The 24,076-nt window shown below is 52.6% G+C and overlaps 1 protein-coding gene across 4 annotated transcripts in view; it reads left to right on the forward strand.

Annotated features, from left to right (window-relative positions):
- The window catches only part of CNTFR (ciliary neurotrophic factor receptor), a 203,705-nt gene extending 180,140 nt beyond the window's left edge, over positions 1-23,565 (forward strand). For all 4 annotated transcript variants that reach the window (XM_032676306.1, XM_032676308.1, XM_032676309.1 and 1 more), the window contains 5 exons: positions 429-595; positions 7,722-7,885; positions 19,635-19,815; positions 21,319-21,463; positions 22,355-23,565. In XM_032676306.1, the coding sequence (XP_032532197.1) occupies positions 429-595; positions 7,722-7,885; positions 19,635-19,815; positions 21,319-21,463; position 22,355 (658 nt within the window). In that variant the 3' untranslated portion in view covers positions 22,356-23,565. The remainder of the gene's footprint in view (positions 1-428; positions 596-7,721; positions 7,886-19,634; positions 19,816-21,318; positions 21,464-22,354) is intronic.
- Positions 23,566-24,076: the final 511 nt, after the last annotated feature.

The raw sequence follows: 24,076 nt of genomic DNA on the forward strand, positions 1-24,076 counted from the left end.
TCCTGCTGTAATTTGGCTATGGCTGTGCAGCAGCAGTGTCTCTCAGCTAGAAAAGGCCATGGCATGGCATAATTCCCCCCCCCGTGCCTGAGTTCTGGCACAGCCCTTATACAGGCTGGTGCGATGCATTATCTTCTTCCTCTTGTGGGAGAGGCAGACCCAACCCCAACCCCAGCAGGGTCCCATCCTTTCCTTGAAGCCAGCGTGAGGACATTTACTGCAGTCTCTGTGTAGGCTTAGGATAAAACATCACACACAGGAGCCTACCCAATTTCCTGGCAGGAGGAAAGCAGCCCCTTTGGCTGTGGCAGGGGCTGGTGCATGGGGGCCACGGACTTAGTGAGGACACAGAGATGCTTACTCTGCAGCTTCCTCCAGCAGCTTGGATGTGTCCATAGGTAACAGTTGTTCTCACCTCTGCTTTCCAGACACGGCACAAAAGAGATGGTCTGTGAGAAGGATGCAGTTCCCAAAAACAGGTGTCACATCAGATACCTCCAGCTCTTCTCAACGGTGAAGTACAAGGTGACTCTGACAGTCACGAATGCTCTGGGCAAAAACTACACCACTGTCACCTTTGACGAGTTCGCCATAGGTAACTTCCACGGCAACAACTGGCCTCTCCAAGGTGGTGTTGGGGTTGGCTTGCTCTGTGCTCAGCGTCGCCCACTGGGGAGACGGGATGGGGAAAGGATTGGCTCTCCAAGTGAAGCCTCTGCCTATCCATGCATGAGATGGAGACGGGGTCTGAGCCATGCTGGCATCCTCCCCATGACTGTCTCATTCTCACGACCCAGCTGTAACTGATGCTAGCACCTGAGCATCCTGGGGGAGCCAAGCAGGATGGCCACAGCAGCCTCCATGCTGGTCACATCAGTGGCCTGGTGCCCTGCGTGGTCCCATCCCCAGTGGTCCAGATCACCCATGGTTGCTGAGCTCCTCCCTGCTTGGGAGACTGGGAAGTGGCTGCCACGTACCAGGACAGAGACCTGTTAAAGTTGTGTGGTCCAAGTGGTGTTGCCCATCTTACCCCTCAGAGTGTCCCTAAAAGAGAGGTTTGGTGTTTGTGCTGGAAGCAGTCCTGGAAATTAGGATTGGAAGGGAAATTAAAATGCCCCATTCACTTCCCTCCATCCTTAGTCAGGATAAAGTTCACCCACAGTCAGCCTCCCCCAGCCCTTGCCCAGTATGCTCCTAAAAACCCTATTCCCCTTTTTGCACCCCTTCACTGCCCCGTCAGGGCATCAGACACTGTGCAATGTGAGACAGGGAGAGGGAGGCTCTGGGATGTCCATGTCTTGGGTTGTGCTGCAGGGATTCTTCCCAGCCATGTCCAGACCCACGGTGGAGATGATGCTCTGACCGTGAAGGGCAGGCATGAACCGAGGAAATGAGTGCCAGACACAGTAAAACAGGCAGCTTTTGCCACCAGCCAAAGCCGGATTACAGCTGGTGCTGTGACATCCTCAAAGAACAGGAAAAATAGGAGAGAGTAGAGTTCAGGAATACGTTGAAAAACAATTTGCTGGTTACATGTGGCAATTACTGGACCAGAAAAACAAATAAATGAATCATTGAAGTGCAGCCAGCAGTTGGTCTTTGCCTTCAGTGTGCTACACATCCCAGTCCAGAGAAGCTGGAAGTACCAGAGTACAAGAAGAGGAGCTCCACTGGTACCCTAGATTTTCCTTTCTACTCCAAATTCTGGGAAATATTGAACTAGAAGCAAGGTGCCAGCTCTGAATAGAGCAGGATGCTTTAGGAACATTGCTAACAAGGCAGGGAGCTTAGTGGGAAAGTGGTGGAGTTTCAGTCACTTGAGTGCCTTTAAATGGAAATTGTTGTGTTTGTGGAAGATACACTCCTTAAAAATGAAAGTAACCTCCAGCCTGCAGGGCCCAGGACAGCAATTAAGCTGCATTTTCCAAGTTCCTTGCATTCCCTCCTGTAGGAGTTCAGGGCATCCTCTTGTAACATCTGCATCCCACCCATGCCCTGCCTGGCTTTCCAAACATCTGGTCCTCCATCCAGCACACAAGGGTAACTCCCCTGGGAAGCACACCCAGCTGCAAGCCTCGGGCATCCCAGCACCAGCACAAGCTGGATCCAGCCCAGCAGTCTGAACTCAGCCCAGGTCGGAGGAGTGGTGAGCAGAGGCCAGCGCTGCCCCAGGCCAGCCCTTAGCATGGATGTACTATGGGTGTCTCTTGCAAGAATGCCTGGAGAGGTGCAGGGTGCCTGGACACATCCCAGCATTTGCAGTGGGAGGTGAGACCACCCAGCATTACCTGGCAGATGCTCCAGAATGGCACCTGGGGAAGAGGTGATGGGCTGATGCTGATAGGAAGGGCCATGTGTTGCACCCTGCCACCATCCCTCTCCCATAACCAGTTCAGTATCTAATGGCCTTAGAATCTCCTCAGGACTTAGTATGGACATCATGGATAAGTAGCACAGAGAGGGTGATAACAGAATGCTGAAGAAGGCAGTCAGGAGGCTTAGCAGAGTCTTTATAGGATGAACTCGGCTGCTTCTGAACAGCAGCCACCTACCCTGAATGGAGCTTTGCCATCCTGGTGTTTCCAGTTAAAAGGAGAGCACTGTGTTAGTGCATTTCGCCCCGCAGTTTTGCCCCAGGTTGGCTGCTGTCCTTACAGGAGGTTCAGTGCCTCATCCAGCTCCCCTCTCTGCAGCTGCAATCCAGTACTATGTTCCAGCATGGTGGGTGCTGGAGGTATGGATGTAGCACCTGATAGGTTTTTTGAGGATCTCCACTAGCATTAGCAGGACTGATAAGATCTCATCTTGGAAATTTTTCTGGGTTTCCCTCTGCTAAGTGAAGAGGTGGAAAATTCATGGCTCAGGGCAAAGCTGCTGCTCCGGCTCGTTGAAACAGTGCTAAGTGGGAACATTGCAACATCTGGACACATCCCACTAAAATGAAGAGACAGTGTCAACCAGCACCTGTGTGATGCTTCTTCTAAAACCCATGGGTTCAGCACCTGTGTGATGCTTCTTCTAAAACCCATGGGTTGGGGTTGTCAGAGCATGCCTTCTGTTTATCCCTTAGCTTAGAGAAAAGCGTCATACCTTCTGCGTGGAGGTTAAACTCCCGCCATGAAGTCCTGATCTCATGCCCTGCTGGGCACGGAGCAATCTGGAGCAGTGCAGGGCAAGCAGCTCTCCCTCCCAGCACCATCTGAGCCAGGAGCAGACCCACTGCTGGGTTGGACCACCCACTCAGCCTGGGCAAGCACAAAAAGCCCCCTGGGAAGGAGTGACCTGCTTTGGTTTTTATTCCTCTCTCCTTGCTCCCTCCCGGGAGCCCACAGTAGAAAATCCCTTCCCCAGCTGCTCGGAAGATGGTCTCTAATTGAGTGGAAAATGATTGGTACTTTCTTTTGCTGTCCTGAGCCCATGCCTTGCTGGCAGTCGTGCCGTGCTGGTTATTAGCAGCCAGCTGCGAAGGGTCACTCTGCTTTGTCATTTCCAATGATGACTGGAAAAGCTTTTCTGGCCCCCTGGGCCCCATCTCCCATTGGTAGGAGATCCAGGCTGCCTTCCTCCTCATCTTGCTCCTGGAATTTGTTTTCATAATTACGTCTTCTGCAGAAGTATCGATATTGGTAAAGGTGAGTGTGAGGAGGTTCTGCAAAACCTATAGACATCAGCACTCCAGCCTCAGGCAGGAGGAGGTGGGAAAGGGGCTGGATGGGAGAGGGCCGAGAGGCAGAGGCAAATACCAGGGAGGAGTGAGATGGTGTGTCAGGAGTGGCCACCTCCTCCATGATGGCTGGGACAGCGTGGGAACATTTGTGATGCTCCAGGACACAAGCCAACCTTCCTCACTTGTGTTTCAGCCCAATAACCAGGTAGCTGGTTTTTATATCCACCAGGAAAGCCAGGACACCATCACCACACAGCATCCCACCTCCCCACTTTTATCCTTGTGATCCTGGGGGAAAATATCAGAAGATGAACAGCATTAAAAGGAGGAAGGCAGCCTTGGATGGGGCCTTGCAGGCATGGGTGCCTTCCCCAAGTCTGCTGCCCATGTCCTGTGTGACCTTGAGAGGTCATTTGATTGTCCTAGCTCCAGCTCTGTGGTGTTGAAGATGCAGAACATCTCAGAGAGGCTGCACGAGCACAAACGTGCCCATGTCTCTATGAAATTTGGAGTCTTTGAACACGGGTATACAGTTGCCTAAGCAGAAGGTCAGTTCAATTCATACTACTTAGGGAGGCAGAATTAAATTACCTAGACTGACATTTGGCTAAGACATGGAGTTTAATATCCCTCTGCTCATGGAAAATGCCAGGGGATATTTAATGGCCGCAAGGGATCCATTTTAGTGCTTGTTGGAGAGATGGGTTGGGTGACGGGCTGCTCTCTGCCACAGGGTCTCGGCTGCCTTTCTGAACTGCCACCTTCATTTTGAGGCATGTCTGACAACAGCCAGGGGCAATGGATAGCTAAAGACTCACAGTTAAGCATCAGCATGCAGCACCTTAAAGAAAAACTGCTCTCAGATGCTCTTCTTGCACTCCAAACCCTCACTTGGACACGGCAGCCAAAAACCAAGTGGGAAGAGCTGTGAGTAGCCTCCTGGCCAAGTCCCCTTCCCAGGAATGTCTGATGATGCTACCTCAGCTCTGCAGGATAATATTACATCTGGTTTTATAGCCGCTTAACCAGTACTCAGCCTAATGCCCATCATCCATTATTATTATTACTATTAGTGCTTTTATTACGTTACTGCCTGCAGGCCCTCGGTGAGGACAGGGCTCTATTATGCTGGCTGATGTACATCCAGACAGCCCCTGCCTCACATGTGCAGGCTGAATGAAGGCAGACAAAGGCTGGGGAAGGAGGAGCGCTTGTCTCTGTCTGCGGAGCAGGGACCCAGGAGGCTCCAGGGGATAAAGGACTCCTTCAAGGTCACATAGGAATCAGGGGGCTGGATACACCCTGTGTTCCCTTGCTCCTCAGCTGGCCCCTATGGGACTAGCCCAGGTGTTTCCCATGATGTCTGTCCTAGGAGACATAGGTCTATCCTCTCTGGACAGGCTGCTGGAGATGGAGTCACCTCTCCTGACTGTTGTGTCCCCACTGCCTTGGAGGGATGTAGCAGATTTGGCTTTGTGCTTTTGGAGGGGTTGGTACTGCTGTGCTCTCTAGCCTGGGCTGGAGTCCCGTGGATGGAGGGACACATGGGGAGGTAGCAGGGACTGCTGGTTTTCCCATTAACCCACAATGTTGTTTGAAGCCTTGTCACAGCCAGGAACATGTGCTTGGAGTCAGGGCAGCCGCCTTCTGTGCACCAGGAACAGTCTCCAACACACGGGAGCTGGGCTACGGTCACATCCCTGCAAAATGGGCAGGTGACTCCCACCTCAGCATCAGGGCACCCTTTTTTCTGACTTCCTCCAACCATCACATTTCTCATTGCTGCCTAAGTGCATTTGCCTTGCCCAGCACGACTGAATTTAAGCATCCCTCCAGGCTGGCATACTAAAAACCAGGACCAGGCTCCCTGTGTTACCCCAGGGAGTATCCATTACGTCCATCCCTAGGCCTGCACTTTCCTTTGCGCTTCCTAACTGCAGAGCTGCAGTTCACAGTCATCTGCATTCATTCAGCCAAACAGACTTTTGTTTGCAAACCAAGCCTGCTGAGCCAGTGCTGGATTTATACTTTTCCGTATATGTTTGGACTCCAAGTCCCTGTCGATGGAAGCTAATGTCCAGCCCGAGCCCTGGGATTCAAAGCAAACGTAGGAATTGCAGAGCCATCTGGAGTAGCTCAGCACAGCACAGCCCCAGCAAGTCCTCCTGCTGAGTTTAAAGCTGTAAATGGAAAATTGTGTCCTGTCCTGCCACAGAGAGGGGTCAATGGGTGCTGGGAGGGTGGCACAAGGCACCCATAGTCAGGCACATGAGTGCTTCCTTACCAGCCACTCCCTGAGCCTCTGGGAGCATCCTCTGAGCACCAGGTGCCATGGGGATGGAGGAATGTCCAGCCCTCCTTGCACCCGCTGTGACAGAGGGAAGGTGACGGGAGGCAGGAGAGGGAAATGTCAGGGTGGTGAGGAAAATGATGGTAAAGGAGGACTGCAGGAGGGTGAGTGCCAGGGTGCTGAGCAAGAAGGCTGGGGAGGTGGTGGTGGGCTATGCTTCAGGCGAAACAGGTTCCACCAAGGTAGTTGGGCTGTGGCTTAATTTCAGCAGCCCCCCATGGCCAAGAAAGTGTGTCTGAAAGCATCACAGGCTGGTTTCTCATAAGAGGAGGAAGCAGTAATGGTACAGGGAAAGTGTCTTCCTGGAGACAGTTGCTGCGATGCCACCATCATTCTGGAGCAGGATGGCAGCGAGCAACACACACTTGACTCCACTTGGTGCACACTGGCCCCACGTCAGTGTGTGGTCCCATTCAAGCAAAGAGGGAGATGCCCTTCTTGCACAGGACAGGGCTGCAGGCAGCAGGCAGGCAGGCCAGCAAGGGAGCAGCTCACTCACCACCTCCTTCCTCTCTCAGGGCAGGCAAAGCCCCTGTGTGGACATCACCTCCCGCCCACAGCAGGTGGACCCTGTGGTCAGCATGGAGAAGACCTCTGAGAGGAGAACAGCAGCTCTACTAGGCAGAGGGGGGCTCCTCATGGCCCTAGTGTTCCTGCTTCATGCTTGGCAGTGGAGTTTGATGCTGGCATCTTCACAGGCTGCTTCTTGAGGTGGTCAGAGCTAGGGGACCATTACTCAATCCAGAGATTTTCAGGCCAAGAGGGATCCATTCACCTGCATGTGGTCATCAAAATGGGGTTAAGGGCCTTCCCAGGACATGAGGACTCACGTGGATTGCTATTCTTAGAGTGCACAGAGAGCCCTCTTCCACCTCTGGCACAGCTGTGTGCCCAGCTCCCTGTGTCCAACTCCTCGCTGGCTATGAGCAAAGGGGCGTACACAAATTTTTTTAGTTTTGCCATTTCAATTGGGAATCTGAGCTGTCAGGATTGATCAAACCCTTGGCAAGGAGCAAGGCTTGCTCTGCAACAGGCAGCGACGTTCATCACAGCCTGTCTGTGATGTGCTTCTGGCACTCTGAAAGTAACTGCAACATCAAAGCATGTTGCATAGCTCACAGCCAATTAATATTCACTTCAAATACATGTCAGGTAGCAAGAAAATATTCCTGTATCCCAAAAGCAGAGTAGGGCAGACAGAGAGAGACCTGGAGTAGAAAGTGACCAGGGCAAGCCTTTTTCTTTAGCAAATATGTTCTGCCATTGCTTTGAATCCCCAAAACCCCAGCCCTAAACCCAAGGGCTAAACTCTGCCACATTACTCTGAAGTAAGAGGGTTTGAATGTGGGTCACACTCCCAGAAATCAACAGGTGCAATGAAAGTGCAGGATTTGGGCTTGGTGGGCTCCTCACCCTGACCTCATTAGCCATGTCCAGGAGGGATGCTCTCTGCCTAGGCCAGGTTGTTTCTACCAGCACTGGCACCCTCTTAGTGGTGATATTTTGAGCCAAGACAGCCATACCACTGACCTGGACAAGAAAAGGTGATTTGCATCTAATTAGTTTGGGAAAAGGATGTCATCCTTGTTGGCTGCTCTCCTTGGAAAGCACATGGTGCAAAGTCCAGCCAGCTGTGCCAAGGGGTATAAAGGAAGGATGCCACATCCAAAGCTTTACCAACCACCTTTTTGTCTTCTCTTCCAGTAAAGCCAGACCCTCCGGAGAGTGTGGTGGCCAAACCCGTGCCCAATAACCCTCGGAGATTGGAGGTGTCATGGCAAAACCCCTCATCCTGGCCTGACCCTGAGTCTTTCCCGCTCAAGTTCTTCCTGCGATATCGGCCTCTCATCCTGGACCAGTGGCAACACGTAAGTGATGCTGCACTGTGTGGGATGGGACAAAGCAGGGGGAGCTGGTGACTGGGAATAAGTTGCACTGTGAACAAGGTTCAGGGACAAAAAAACTGTGAAGTTATGGCCAGGCAACCTCTCTTGTCCCTTTTCTCTTCCTCTCTATCTTTTTTTTTAGCTCACACTGCCTACAAATGGCTCTGCAGGCTCTCCCTGCTTCACATTTTCATCCACAGCCCCTACCTAGTTTCCATACATATGTTCTATATAAAACTTGCCAACGAGATGTAAAAGGCATTTAAAGTATAAATGTCACCACATTTAAATGCGCCTCTGCCACATTTAGATTTTGAACTGGAGATAAAATACCTCTCGCTGTAACTCAGAGCACAGTCACGGAGTGATTGCTGCAATGTTATCGTATTTTTTACTTTTATTTCTTGTTTCTTTAAAAAAAATAGTCAGTGAAATCCTCAACAGCCCGGAGGACAGATTTCATTTGTTACTGCAGGAAGATAACGAACAGGCTTTCTTTTTTTTTTTTTTTTTTTTACCTCTGCATGCTGCTTGTGTGCTCGACTTGTGCAGGAAAGCAATCTGCCACTTGAGGAAAGGTGCTTCTATGCTGGCATGGCTCATCCAGCATCCCCTCTGTGCTGAGCAGGGCCAGTTGAAAGCCAATTAGGTGCTTTGCTTGGTAAAGCATTTTGCAAAAAAAAAAAAAAAAAAGACAAATAGGAGGCAGCACCTCATCCCCAGCACCTGGGTGTCAGGGAGCCAAGCGAGATTTTCTTCCAGACAGCTCTTCCTGGGGAGAGAAATGTGGGAGGGAGGGGGAGGCTTTGGTCGTGTCTCTGCAAGGTGCTGGTGTCTCAGCGACTTCTTTTTGCGTTGGTTGGGTTTTTTGATGAAGCAGCGCTGCAGGTCATGTTTCAAATTGCAGTGTTTGCTGATGGCTTTGAAAATCAGAGGGTATTCGTGATTGTTTCTCTGCCCTTTGCTTCCCTCCTGGGAGTGGGAGGGCATCTGGGGAGCATTCTGAGGGGTAAGAAGGCAGAGGTGGAGTTTGGATGTTAGTTTTCTGTAGGTACTTTTTGTCACTTGGGGGAGAAATGCTCCAAGTGTAGAAACTGTGCAAAAAGGGGAAGATTTAATGGGAATGACCAAACTCAACATCAGTTTTTTCAAGGTGGGAAATTGTGGCAAAAGCTGATCTTTTTACCCTACCACAACCTGATCCAGCCAACTACCCTGATTTGCACCCAGAAATGGTGGAATACCAGTGAGATATCCTCCTACCTCAACACCTCCAGGGTGGTCAGTCCCTCCATCACTGGGTATTGGGTACAGTATTTGTGGGGTCAAGCCATGACAGTTCCCTCTCCGCAGAGCCTTGAGGGGATGGTGTGGCCTGTCCGTCAGTGCTCTTGGGCAGGCAGTGGTGGTAGGAAATACATGGAGGTGTTGGCAACACTGGTGGCAAGGCCACTCTAGTTGGAAAAGGCAGTTCTTGGGCATTAAAAACCTTCATTTCTCCTGTATAAAGATATCCTGAGGTTCAGAGAGAGCTTGAGGTACCAGCAGTCATGGTGGGTGCAAGGACGGCTGGGAAGGGTTCATCTCCCAGCGTTTTGAGAAGGTTCACCAGCCCTGGGTGCTGCTTTTAATCAGAATCACCTTGCAAGTGACATGCTTCTTATCATTGATGGATGGAGAAGAGTGTTTGGGGAATAATTTGCTCAGTGAACAAGTGCAAGCATTCAGCAAGTGAGGTACCAGCCTTGTTTTCTGACTCTCTGCCCTGCTGGCTGGGTAATGAAAAATCTGATTTGTAGATGATTTGAGGAAAACTGCCACTATTCATCAGATGAATTATTCGCAAAGCCTAATTCAATCAGTTCCCAAACACCCGGGAATGGCACTGCTGTAGCAGCTGGAGCTGTTCTGGCCCCAGACCCCCTTGGCACATTCAGCCTGCTTAGCCCAGCCGGACATCCTGCAAATGCAGGCATTTGCACCCAAAAATGAACCCCACCAATGTCAGCATGCTGGGACCCTGCCCAAGCCACACTGCACTCTTTGCTTGACTTATTTCTTGTTGTCATCTTGTGGGGTGTCCCTGTTCCCCCAAATCCGGACAGAAAAGGGAAGGACATGGTTTGGGAGGGCCAAACCTAGCTCAGCCAGACAGCTTGTCCTACAGTGGTGGTGTATTGTCTCACCTCAAAGGGACAGGTGCCCTGAGAAAGGATGAGGTGGTCACACATGCCATGCTTGCATGGGGGTGTCTTAATTCCTGTGGAGGTGTAGGTCTTCTGCCACAAGCTGCCCCCCATCTTGGCTCTAGCTGTCCCCACTGGCTGTTGGCATGGAAAAGACCTTCGTTTTTATGCCCACACAACCTTCATGCTAACAGCGGGGCAGCTTGGGAGTTCAGCAGGGAGAGGAGATGTCCCTGCCAACAGTCAGGAGGAGCTGGGTATGTTCTGGCACATCCCTGTGTGCTCAAGGTCCCCAGGCTGAGCCCTGTTCCTGCCTTCTCATGGCAACCCACCTCTGCATCAGCTGTGGGTTTTAAGCATCTCCTTGGCAGCCCCGTGGGAAGCCCAGCACCCCTACAGGAGCAAACCCACAAAGAAGCATAGGAGGCTGCCCAGAGAGAGGAATATCCATGCAGGCCTTGCTCACACGTGGTGTTTCTTGGCAGAAGAAGCATCTCCCCTTTCACCTCTCCACCTCCCGTTATCTTTGCAGGGTCTGATTTATGCACAGCACCTCGGCAGGCAGGACTGAATGAGCACTAATAGGATCAGATGGATGTTGAGCTGTCGAATACCATAGGGCCTGATTCAATCAGCGTCTGCTTTCTTCCAGGCTCTTCCTTTCAGGATTTTAATAATGCCAGGACTTGGCACCAGAAGATGAAGCTGTCCGTGGCAGGAGCGGAGGATCTTATCGAGACTACCACTGTGCAAGCAAACCATAAATGCAGTTTCCCCCACCAGAGAAAGTCAGGTGATGCTTGGCCCAAGCATCCCACCCCATCGAGCAATCTCTGGGGCTGACCCAGAGGTGGGGGATACCCTCATCCCATTCCCAGCGCTTTGCAGATTGGGTTTGAGTCACAGCATGCCATTTGCACTCTCTTTCCCCTGCTCAGCAGTGCTTTTCTGCTCAGGCCACTTAGCAACTCCCGTGTTGCAGTTTGCTCTGGGAATTACGGTGATGTCCTCTGGGAGTTATATCATGGAGAGATGATGATGATGATTTTTCACATGGGCGTGCAGTGAAGCATGTGCCAAATCATGCCACCCCACAGCAACTCTCTCGAATGTGGGCACAGGCATTTTGTAGCTGTTGGAGGTGCAGCCATGTCACATCATGTCACATCATGTCACATCATGTCACATCATGTCACGTGGTCAAAGACTCCCCTCCACCCCACCAGCACTCAGCTCACTCTGAAACTCAAGCAACTTTAAAGTCACACTCTTCCCTTTCTGGAAGAGAGGCTAGAGGTTTCTCTGCTGCCAGCAGAGAGATGGATATCTGTAGCCTAAACAGGTTTTTTATTCTCTTCTTTTGGCAGAATCTCCCCTTCTGTCTCCTAAATATAAAACATTAAATGTTTAGGGTATCCTTTATTTTTCTCCTGCTTTTAAGTTTGTAATTCAAGCCAGATTAGCGTGGTTTCCTCTTCTGTTTTATAGCCCCATCCTGGCCCCAAGCGAGCTCTCCCAATGCTTTCAGATGTTCCTCTAATGGCTTACCTAGGCTGGAACTGGATACTCTTTCCTAATGGATTGCTAATAGCCTGTTTCTGGTTTTACAGGCTCTTTCAGTTAACTTGCAACAGCAGCGATCGCCGCACTCACACTTGTGATCTCCCCACAAGCCCATCTGCACATTCACCCCTAGATGCAGGCAGGTGGCCAGACACTGTTCTGAGCATCTTTGGGGAGCCCAGAGCAGGTCTTGCACCCAATTTGCTCCCATCCCATAGTATTTTCCAGAGCAGGATCTCCCCTTTTCGCAGCTTTTGGAGGGCAGTCACATGTGCTGAGCACTGATCAGCTCGATGCACGTCCTGGGAATGTGGCAAGGCTCAAGAAGGTATTTCTTACACAGCGTCAGAGCTGGTGGCCAGACTGAGGGAGGATTTCCTCCCGTGGGCTGCCAGCAATTTGCAGATGCCGTCGCGAAGTCTAATTGAACCCATTGGCCGCGCTGACAACATGAAATGTTAACGAAGCGTGAGGCGGGCTGCGCCTCAGATCTTGAGATTTGCAGTAAAAGGTCATGAGATATTTAAAGCTAATAATGTGGTTGGGTTCTCTCCTTCCTCTTCTGTTTTTGAAGCATTAGAGCCACGTTCGTGAGCATTTGCAGAGGCTGGAAACATCCTTCTTTGGAAAAGCAAGCAGAGGTGCTCCCACAGCCACAGGATTTTAAAAGCTGGGGCAAAAAGAAAGAAATGTAGCCATATGTGCCTGCTCTATTTGGGCAAATGATGGGGATTTGGGGAAAGGAGTGGGAAGTTTGTGGGTATTGCCAAATATTTAGTGTTGGGTTTGTTGGTATGAGGACAGCATTGTCCACCAGACTGGCCTCCCTCACCCAGTGTCGGACATGGCTGCCAGGGTGGGCTCAGGGTCATCTCCCAGGGCAAAGCAACACTTTTTTGCCAAACAGGTGATATGTCACAGTCTGTCTGTGGAAGTTCCTGCCTTGGACCAGCCTGAAATAACCTGAAAATGTGAGCTAATGCATATCCTGCTGGTGACGGGCAAGGGAGAGGGACAGAGAGAGCTGAGGAGGGAAACAATCAGTGCCACTGCCTGCTACAGCAGTGTCCCCACCAGCACTGTGACAATGTCACTTTGTGGCAGGAGCGCTTCTTTGCGCCCATTTGCATCCCCCCGTACCTCTGCTGCTTCTCCTCTGCTCCCCCTCTTCACGAGGCAACCTTGGCAGGGAGGTCACCCTGAGCGAGCTGGGTTACAGCTTCACGCCTGGTAGCTTTTATTGCGGCATTTCACTCCCTTCCCCTCCTGGCTGCAAAGTCAGTGATTAAAAAAGAAGAGGAAAAAGAATTGAATTAATAGGTGGGAGCAAAATGTTGAGGCTGTAATAGTGTTGCTCGCAGCTCAGTGTGGGGCAGGCAGGGCTGGAGCAGAGTGTGTCTCAGAGGAGGATGGAGGTGGGAAATGCCTAGAAATCACCTTTTCCATCCACCCTCCCCCCAGCCTCAGGGACACAGCTGAGGCTCAGGACCCGTGGCTGGTGTTGTCTGTGTGCTTGCTCTCAGGCCAGTTGAAAACTACAAGTGACCTAAAAGTCACCGAGCACCTGGCAGCTGTAAAGGTGCCACTGAGCAGCAGAGCACTCATGCATGCACTGTGTGCCTGTACTCACCTGCATGCTCACACAGCCACAGGCAGGTAGGAAGGCCCTAGCAAGCCCAGCTTTCTCTGCTCACATGCAGAGCACCCCAGGCCAGTGCCTGTGCCCTGCCATGCCAATGCACAAGCTGCTTTCACCTGCAGCCCACTGTGTCAGTGTGGTGAATGCATCTGCGGGCAGATATGTCAGTGCTAGGCGGGGTTAGGGCTGTTCTGAGCACCCTCAGCATCCCCAATCCCATCTTCCCTGCAGCCACAAGTGAAAGTGAGCTCTGCCAGTTGTCACTTGGCAGAAGGGACGAGCACATCTGGAGAGAGAGTCCTGTTATTAGCAGTGTTACAGTCTCGCTTTCAAAGATGCTCTGTATTTTGAGTTTGGAGGGATCTGTTCATCTGCATTTGGTGTGACACAGCCCTGGCTGCAGAGGAGCCCTGTGATAGCCCATCCTCCCAGACACACAGCAGGGCTGAGATATGTGCACCAGCACCACAGCAGACCTTTCAGGAGGGGGTGACAGCAGGGAGCACAGTTCAGACCCTGCTTGGATCCTCCACTACCTGCCTGGCAGAGAAAAATAGGAGGTCATTCACTTTTCCCAACCTTTTAATTATTCTGGTGTCCAGGTAGAAAATTTTGTCTGTGGTTAGCCCAACTGATTCCTGTGGTGCTGTGGAAGGAGGAGGTATTTAGGGGCTTCTTTGTTAGTAATGAATGTCAGACCTGTTTGCTCTCCAGACATGGCTTTGAAAGGGAAAAAGCAAAACATCTCTTTTCCACATGCCGACATCTTTTCACAGGCTGCAGTGACTGTTTTGCAGTGACCCTCCTGCATTTCCCAGCAGTGGAGCAGCTTGCTTGGGAATTACAGTTTTGGTTTAGTTTGTTCCCCAGGGCAGATGAGAGCCTGCTGGGATCCCCCTGCACTCACAGGGACTGAAGGCATCTGAAACAGCAGTGGCTTGTGTGACTGGGTCTCTGCAAAGCTCCTTGCAGGATCTGCCTGCTCGTCGTGGACATAAGTGGCTGTGAAATCAAGCCCACTGGGGTGTCCCATCCCTATCCCACTTCCCATTTCCCCTATCATTCAAGACAACTTGAGGAGCACCCAGAGGAGGAGGAGGCTGAAAGGATGTCAGGTGCATGGCACACCTAGCTGTGCTCTTACAAGGGGTTTCCTTCCATGTTTCCATGCATGCTGTGGGTAGCATAGGCTGTGTGAGCACATCTGCTTCACCCTGCAATAGCCAGGGTGCTCCTTTCATTCTGGGGACGGCAGACTCATCCAGGCTTGATACACCTGGGACAGGTGCATGGTTTCTGTCCTGGCATGCACAGAGGTGGTGCGTCCCTGCCGTGGGACCGAGGGGTGCCAGCCCCCATCCCCATATTGCTAGCAAAGCACGCCCTTCCTGCACTAGGAGCTGCGCTGGAAAGCGGGAGGTGTCAAGGAATGGAAAGCAGAGCCAATGCTGCCACAGGGGAGCCAGCAAACACATTTTCATGTGGGATGCAGAGAAGGAGGCATCTGATCCCCCTCCACCTCCTTTCAACACACACCAGCCCCCATCCCAGCTGCCAGGGCAGGGACAGTTGCGGTTTTCTTCCCTTCCTGACCCATCCCTTTCCAAAAGCCATCTGGGCTTCAGACCTGCCTGTGCATCACCCTATTCACAAATAATTGCTACCTGGTCTCACTGGACCAGGAGCAAAGCCCAGATGGGAACAGAACACAGTGACCTTTTCTACTGCTGGGGCACCCTGGCAGGGTGGGTTGTGGGCCATGGGAGCAGGGTGGGGGGATCTTGGAAGCGGGGAAGGCTTTCTTAACTCCTGCTGTGCTGAACGCTGAAAGGCAGCGTCACCAGTCCGCAGGCAGGGACTGGAATGAGGGCACACATATATGTTCTGTGTAGGAGTGTGAATGGCTCTTGTGGACGTCCCCAGGCCTCCAGCACATGTGCAGGGGGGACCAGCATGGACAGGAGGAAAGCTGAGTGTGGGTCCATCATCTCTCCAACCTGCCTTAGATGACTGTCCCCCACTTATCAATCCCCTGGGCTCATCCTGGTGCTTGGGACTGTGGGTGGGCACTCAGCAGATCCATAATTGTTCCAAACAGGCTGGTTGGGGTATGTGACCATGGCATGGAATGGGATCCCAGCCTACGCTGTCCTCAGCAAGCTGTTGTCTGAATTACTGTGTTCAAGGGCTTTTTTTCATTTCTCTCTCCTCTATCTCCTCTCTCTCTCTTTTTCTTTCTTTTTTCTTTTTTTTTTTTTTTGCAATGCTAATAGCTCTGCATTGCACTGGCTACTGATCCCTCATTAATCTGGGCAGCACTTCACAGCCAGTCGGACTGACTTTTGGCAGGTGCACAAAGGCAGGCAGCGACACGCAAACCCACCCCCCTGGCCAAAAAAATTACCATGCGCAGCCTTCCTCCAACTTTTGTCTCTGTGTGGCTGGGTTGGGGATTAAGGAATTTCTCTCTCTGCCTTTGATACTGTGTGTCCATCCATCCCCCCACAGCCTCCCCAGTGTGTCTTCCCTGCCATCTCTCCCTGTCTGTATCCAGTTGGACCCAGTCCCCATGTGCTTTCCCATCTGCTGTGGCACTTCTGCGTTGAGCCATGGCCTTTCTCACCCACCGTGGCAAATATGGGATATGTCCCTGGCTACCCAGCTCAGAAGTTCTGCATCCAGAGGTCATATGTGTGGGGAGAGATGGATGATGTCGTCCATGCCTTCTCTTTTTATCTGTTGTGTAAAGAAGAGCTTAGGGCAGCATCCTCCCAGGTCCTATAAGGAAGGTCCTCCAGGTTTTCCAGCCTGGGTCCTGGGGGTACGTTCCCCCTCCACAAACAAGGCACAGACTTGATCCAGTTGTGTCTCTGACACAACATCTGCAAACATTCAGGTTTGGTTTGTGGTTCTGGGTGGGGAGAGGCAGGAATTGCTCCCAAGGGGAAGCACTGAGCTGGCAAGGCTCTTTGAGATAGAGAAAATGCTCCTGGATGGAAAAGCAGCCTGGCCAGGTCAGTGGGACCTTGATGGGGCTGGCCTGTTGCAACCTGCTTGCTACAGGTGTCAGAGAGGAGCCATGGGGACTCAGAGGATGCTGAACGACCTGGAGAAAGCCACACACCAGCTGCATAACCCCAGCATCTTTCAGAGCCCTGTCTTCATTCTCTTATTCCAAGCCACCCCCAGCCTAGCACAGAGCAATCCAGGTCTACAGGGAGTTTTCATTTCATATAGTTGTCATTAAGGATTAATTTAACTTGATCACCTTAGCATTGCCATCCACATTGGTGGGTGCCACCAAACAGCTCTGGGCTGACCCCATCCAGGTGGGTCCCCACTGTGTGGTGTGCACGGTGCTGTACGGGCACCCCGGCCCGCTGTGCCCACAAGCAGTACACCTGTGAGCAGTGACTGGAGCCACTGGCAAAGGCATGAATCCCAAGGTGTGGGAGGCAGGCACAGCCTCACCATGCCACAAGACTGCAGGGAGGTGCCTTGCCAATCAGACCAGGTGATTCACAACCTGGTGGGTCTCCTGTCCCACCTACCCATCCCTAGGTGCCAGGGCCATGAAAGCGTGTCCCTATGAGAAGAGGGTACAGAAATTGCCTCCTCAGCTCTGCTGGATGCAGCAGCGGGTGTGAAGAGCCCATCATGCCTGAGGATCCTGATCCAGCTTGGACCCTGGTCCTGGGCTGAGGAGGGCGGGAGCTTGGTGGGGGTGGTGGGATGTGTCTTAGCCAAGACTCCCTGCATGTTGGAGGATGCACAGCCTTGTGCTGCAGGAGGAACTGGCATCCTCCTTATCTTTTCCCTATCATCCCTTCTGCCCAGACCTTGCAAGATTTCAGTTTTCACCTATCCCATTAAGTTAAATGGTCCCAAACCATTTTCCGGCAGGATGGACTGTGCCTATGCCCCCAGGATGGGAGCAGCCACCCTCCTGGTATAGATTGCTGGGGACCTGTGAGCTAACCCTTCTAGCTGGTCAAGAGGCAGCACCTGTGACCCTAGGGTTGGTGCTCAGCCTTTTCAGTTTGCTGGAAACTCAGGGAGACCCTGCATAGAGCCCCACCAGGGTCACTGTGTTCATCTGCCCCCCATATCAGGCTCTGCCCAGCCAGGCTGTGATCTTGGATCCCTTGGCAGGCACTCTGAGTAACTGCCCCCATGCCAACAGGTCAGACCCTATGGTGAGACCCGTGTCACAGTGGGAAAATGTCCCCTGGATGATAGAGGTGGACTCAGGCTTTGCTGATGGTGGTTTAGTGCTTAGGCACATGCCAGCTTGGTACAAGCCTGCAGTGAACCAGTGGCACCCCATTTGCATCCCACCAGCACCATGGGTGTCGTTCATGGTGTCAGACCCGAGTTAGTGGTGTGAAGAGAGGCAGGACCCCCATTCAGCCCCAAAATCTGCAGCAGTGAGATGGACACACAGCTTTCTCCATGCTGCCGAGTTTTGGTAGCACTTCATGCCTTGCTGGCAGCAGGAGGCCCTTTGCTCCCTGTCGGCTGTGGGGGAGACCAGTCGGGTCTGCCTCCAGATGTGCTCCAGATGTGGGGCTCCTACAGGCCCAGGCTGGGCGGCAGGAGCAGCTGGAAATGAAGAACCCAAGGGCCCTGATGTGCTGGGCGGAAGGCTGGATGCAGCCCTGGAAGTGAGAATAGGAAAAAAAGCTCTCACCTGGTGCAAGAAAGTAAAATTGCCTCTCTGCCTGGTAAGGGATCCTCTACAGAGATTATAAAAGCCCAGGGTGGGGAGGAAGAGGGCTGCAGTTCACTTGCCAAAGGGATTAAATCTGTGCCAGGTTGTTGCATGTGCTGCACTGTGGTTTCTGAAAAAGGGCTGTTTCTTTCTCAGGGTGGGTTCCTACTTTTCAGATACCCCTGTAAGCAGTGGGGTGATGACATTGACCACACCAGGCACTGGTGTGCACCTATATCTTTGGTGTGCACATCATCCCCGTGTGTGTAAAGCCACAATGCCAAGACAGCCTCATCCCACAGGTGCATTGGCCCAGGTACCTCCAGGGCACCCCAACAGTGTAGCTTTTCTTTCTTTGGGCTTCAAGGACCCAGCAGAAGTTTTCATCTTGCTCCTGTAATTGAACTGAGTTCTTAATAAAACTCAGCTGTTGGTGCTCCCTGGGGCAGTGGGATCCTGTGCCTGACCTTCTCTTGGGTGGCTGGGGAGGTGTGGAGGTCTCTGTGTGGCTTGCACCATGAAGTTCCCCCCACTCATGAACTGCTGCTTGTTCTCCTTGAGCTTGAGCCCCTGGCTGATCACTGATGTTCAAGGATGGACTGCATCAGACACACAGCACCCCCTTATCCCTCCAGCATTTTTATTATCAGTGTGTCTTGGCAGGGTTCAGGGCAGACAAGGGGTGGTGTGTGTCCACACACCCCCCCCCACCCATGCACAGGCAGCATAGTAGGGTAGTGAAGCTGGCAGCATGTTGGTCCTCAGTCTGAGAGATGGGGTGGAGGGCAATCTCTCACGTAGCCTCTGCAGAATGCTCCTGCCCTGGTTTCCTCCATACCCTAAGGACCCCAAGGCCAAGTCTGACTTCATCCCTGGAAGGTCACTTGGGTGCTGAGCCCTCCCCTTCAGTCAGCCAGGCGTGTTTGGTCACTGGTATCTGTGCCATGAGGGACCATTTCTGCTGAGCATCTACATCCCCCTGTGCTTAAGCCAAGCTCCAAGTGGATCAGAGATCCCCCAGAAGGTGTGGACACAGTCTGGGGTTAAATCACTGGACTTTGCAGCAACAAGGACAGGCTGGGCAGGACCATATGTGGCTCAGGTAACAGTGACAACAGGACAGAGGGAATGTTTTCTAGGAAAGACACAACTTGATCCTTGTCCAAAGGCCCAGCCAGAGAGATGGAAGCCAGGACAGTGGGATGGCACAGGCACAGGAGCAGGGTGGCCAGGGGTGTTGCTGGGTGGGGAAGCCTCCTCCCAGCACTGGCAATGTTGCCCAGAAAGCTTGTTGCACACCCCGTCCACTGCCTGTGATATCCAACTCCCAGCTGCCCTAACATGTCTGAGGGAGCCTGCACACACATCTCTTAGTTTCTGGTGACCTCTAGAGGAAGCTGCTCCACTCAGGCACAACAAGTCTGGGAGCAGGACCGCATCTCCGCATCTCCAGACCTTTGGTTTTGCTGCACATGGAGCATCTCCCTTTGCATCCCTGTCCGGGACTCATGCCTCTCCCCACAACCCCCCAGTATTTCCCAAAGTGCTGCAAAATCTTGTTAACGTCCTCTAGCTGAGCTAAACATGCTGACCACTTTCTGACCACCCTCCCTTCCCCACTGCTGCCTTCAGGTCGAGCTGTCGGATGGGACGTCGCACACCATCACGGATGCCTACGCTGGCAAGGAATACATCATCCAGGTGGCAGCCAAAGACAACGACATCGGCACGTGGAGTGACTGGAGCGTGGCTGTTCATGCCACCCCCTGGACGGAGGAGCCCAAGCATCTCACCACAGAGGCCCAGATCACAGGTAAGAGCCCCTTCCCAGTACAAACAGGGTGTGCCTGCAGCCAGGACAAAACCAGGAGTCCTGGCTGAGGGACCTCCTCTCTGGCTCTGTGCAAGTTTTGTCCCCAGACAAGGATATCCCCTGAGCACCTGGGGAGCTGCAGCCCTTCACCCTACACTTTCCCTGTCAGCAGGTGCAACCATGGCCTGAGGAATGCTGACTCAGGTCACTTGAGTCCAGCATCCTTCTTGCCAGCATGCTTGGGGTGGGACAACAAAGATGGGCATTGTTTTATTATTATTATTATTGTTACTGTTATCCCCTTTTAGTGTTGTCCCCCTCCATCCCTCCCTCCCCTCTCCAGTCCTACCCCCTCCACACCTCCAACCCCTCACAATGGCTTGGAATGATGCCAATTCAAAATAAAAGCCACAAAGTTAACAAGTCTCTGTTTCTAGGAAAGAGCTGGGACTGTGTCCAAATGGGTGTTATCAGCCCTCTGTTTCCCAGAAGGGATGGAGCAGACCCTGCACTGGTTCCCCTGATTCCTGTGCAGAGACACTCCCACTTTTAGAAACAGCACCCAGTAGAGCACCTGGAAGTTCAGGCAGCAGCACAGATTTGCAGTCCCCCATTCCCAGGGGGATGAACTCCCTCAAGGAGTGCAGGCACATCTTGCAGCAGTGCTGGTGTTGGGGATTTGGTTTTGCTTTTATATCCACCTGCATTGTGCTAAATGTAAATACCACTTCCAATGGCACCTGCCTGCTCCCTGTGCAGGCACACGTGTGTCCCTCACACACATGCCCTTTGCACACATGTCCCTGTGCATGCAGTTCGGTGCAGCCCTGCAGGGCTGGTGTGGGACACGCCAACGCCAGGGCTGTGTCCCACTGTGACACCTCAGTGGAGTCTGAAAGATGTCAAGACAGACCCTTTTGGCCCTCAGAAATCAGCCCAGATTGTCTGGCCAGGGGTACTCTGGTACTTTGGATGTGGCCAAAGATGCCCCAGTCTGACTGCCCATACAAGTCCTCCCTGCAATCCTGCAGCTCCATGCAGGGACAGATAACCCATCTGGTCCAGTACAAAGGAGGACAAGCCCTGTGAGCCAGCCCAGCAGCCAGCCACAGGCATGTCTGGGATGTTCTGTGGGTGAGGGATGCTCTCTGCTGAGAGATGTGGCTCATCATGACCTCTTAGCTAAATTTCCCACAGAGCTGGTGCTCAGAGTAGCCCGGCTGGGCAGGATGGTGATGAGAGGGATGCCCAGCTCTGCCTGATTGCACAAGCATCTCCAAGCAGTCGGTCCACTGCCACATCAGGGAAAGTCTCATGGATCACACCATCCCTTGAATCATCCCACCCCCCCCAGCTCGCTCAGCCCTAGTGTGGCATAACAGTGAGGGCAGTTTGGGGATGGGACAGTGCGCTATCCCCACCCACAGGAGAGCAGGACTGCCCCTATGGGATGCATCCCAGGGTGTTCCAGCTGCCCTCACCATCCACTCTCCCTCCCTACAGAGACAACAAGCGCTAGCACCTCCTCTTTCATGGCACCACCCACCACCAAGATCTGCGACAAGGGGGCCGTGGTGGGCAGCGGGGCCGTGGCAGTGTGTTGGACAGCTGGACTGGTCGTGGCTGCCTATAGTGTCCTCTTTATTTAGTGAGTATCTCCCAAATCAGAGGCATAAGAGGTGGGGGGTGGGTGCATGGGGACCCTAGGGGCTCTAGTGTGGTTGGGAAGACAATGTTCCAGCCAGGCTGTGGCGGGCATTGAGAACGAGTAATCTGGGTTTTTCTTGATGTTTTTTGTAAATGCACCAAGTCTGATTGCTTTTCCAAATGGATGTTCTGGTGGAGATCTCAAAAATGGCTTTTCAAACAAAGCTGGCGAAGGGGTCGGTCTTTGATATCTCATTTTCAGCAGCCCTTCTCCCCCTCAACTGCTGATTTTTCAAGAGGCAAAGGAACCACATGAAAATCTAAGGCCTTTGCGTAGTGATGGAAGAAAAATTGTCTGAGCTCAGAAAATTCACAGATGCATCTCAAAAATGTCGTTGGTTTGGCTTAGAGTGGAGCTGGCAGCCTGGAGAGCCACAAAATTTCCTGTTCCTCTACAGATCAGGGCTGCTGTATCTTGGGTGTCCCACTCAAAAATCTTTTCACTGTACCCAAGCTGCCCAAAAACTGGGGGATGGATCCTGGCACAGCCACCTGTGTCACTTTGGGGAGAGAAAGAACATGCCACCCATCCTTTGATGCCCCAGGAGGTGTCCAAGGAAAAGCCCCCAGTGGGAATGAGGTCCTTTGCTCCCCTCTCACTCACCATGTCACCTCACGTGTGGCATTAGTGGTGGCATCAGGAGGGGCAGTGGCCTGCAGCGGGGGGAGGATGGGTAAGGTCCAGTCCTGGGAGGAGGAGGTGGAAGGGATGTGTTTGGGCACCTGGGTTCTGGGAAGGGCTGAATTTCCCCCATGGAAAAAGATCAAATTCTCCTTGGCGTGTCCCATCGGTGAGGAGCGAGACCATGACCCTTCTCCTCCCACCTTGCAGATCTCCATCTGTCCATCCATCGCAGCCCAGTGCAGACGCCTCCCCATCGTCCACCACCGCCACCACCCCCTGCCCCGCTGCCCCACTCCCGGGTTGAGTCTCTTATCTCTTCGATTTTGCACACATTGAGGACGTATCACGCTTCTCGCCATCACTTCGGAGGAGGACAGAGCCACTGCCATCCCCTGGGGAGCCGCAAAATCCTCTCCCAGCCTGGAGCAAGGAGACCTTGCAAGGAGACATCCCCGTCCCCCTTTGCCCAGCAAAGTGAAGCGAGCCTGGGCCCTGCGCTGCAGCTGAGGGCCCCACTCATACAGCTAACCCCCCCACGCCAAAGACGTGCCTGCTGCCCCCCACAGCCGTGCACCGAGAAAAGGGGATATGAAAATGGGGGGGTGGTGAGGGGAACGATGCTCCAAGCTGTGTACCCCCTCATGGCAAAAGGGGGTCCCCCAAGGACCGGACTTGCTCCCCTGAGCTCTCGACCACATGACGAAGCTGGAGTGGTGCACAGGTCAGGGGGTCTTGGTCCCCTCCGAGGGGATGATGGATGGGACAACTGGTGGCTTTCACAAGTGTGATGGGGAGCAGGGAGCTGGCAGGGTTTTAGTGGAAAAAAAGGAAATGAAACACCAGTAAAACCCTCCTGCCCCTTGCTGAGCACCTGGAGAGCTGTCCCTCCACCTCCTTCTCCACAGCACCCTGCAGGAGCCTTTGCCACCCCCAACCCCACCCCAACATCACCCCCAAACTTTTAACCATATTGGATACAGGGAATCACCCCTATTGATGTCTTTGTCTCATTCTCCAACAAAAGCAGAATAGCTCTGCTGTTGCCTTTAGAGCTGGAGCCCTGCAGACCTGTCCCCTGCTGTCCCCCGCTGTCCCCAGATGTCCCTGTGCCTGCTCTGCTCTCCTCCCCATCCTGCCCGAAGTCCTGTTTTGTAAAGACACCTCCTCTTGCCCCTGCCTGGACCCAAGCGCAGTATTTAATACCGTACGTCCTAGTATTCCCACTGTTGACATGCTGTATTTGAATTTTTTATAGATGTATATATATAAAAAAAAAAAAAGAATCAAAAAAAAAAGTAATAGAGGGGATAAAACTAAGCTCACACAGAGACAACGCACACATGCACACACACACACAGACACACAGACACACACGCACCAGGAGAGACTGTCTTCATTAAATGTTCATTTCATGATGACTGGAGGCTCTGGGTGTTATTTCCTCTCTGTCTGGAGTGGGTGTTTTTGTCTGTTTGCTTCTGTGTGTCGTGCTGGCTGAGATGGGGAGGACGTGGGGACAGCAGTGATGGGGACACAGACACCCTGGAGCCGGCCCTGGGGCTTGAGACCATAGCGTCATCTTTCCAGGGGGATGGGAAACACAGAAACTGGCCTTCAGGACATCCTGAGAAGGTGCAATGGGGATACCCACTCTGGAAACCCCTCGTGATGGAAAGGGGATAGTTGTCACCACCCTGTGTGACACCTGTGCGGTGATGGGGAGGCACCACATCTCCCTGTTCATGGGCCCTTGATGATGAACCCCTGTGTTCCTGAGCTCTGGCTGCATCCTGACACCTCTTGGACTGGCAGGAGAGTAGAGGCCTGCCTCTGCCCCACTGCAGCCTAGAGGCTGGAGGTGGCACGTAGTCACAATTAATGCACTTTCCTTGTCTGATTAATAATTGCACGTTAGGAAAATGTCACTGC

Source organism: Chiroxiphia lanceolata, chromosome Z, assembly GCF_009829145.1.
Source record: "Chiroxiphia lanceolata isolate bChiLan1 chromosome Z, bChiLan1.pri, whole genome shotgun sequence".
Classification (NCBI taxonomy): Eukaryota; Metazoa; Chordata; class Aves; order Passeriformes; family Pipridae; genus Chiroxiphia; species Chiroxiphia lanceolata.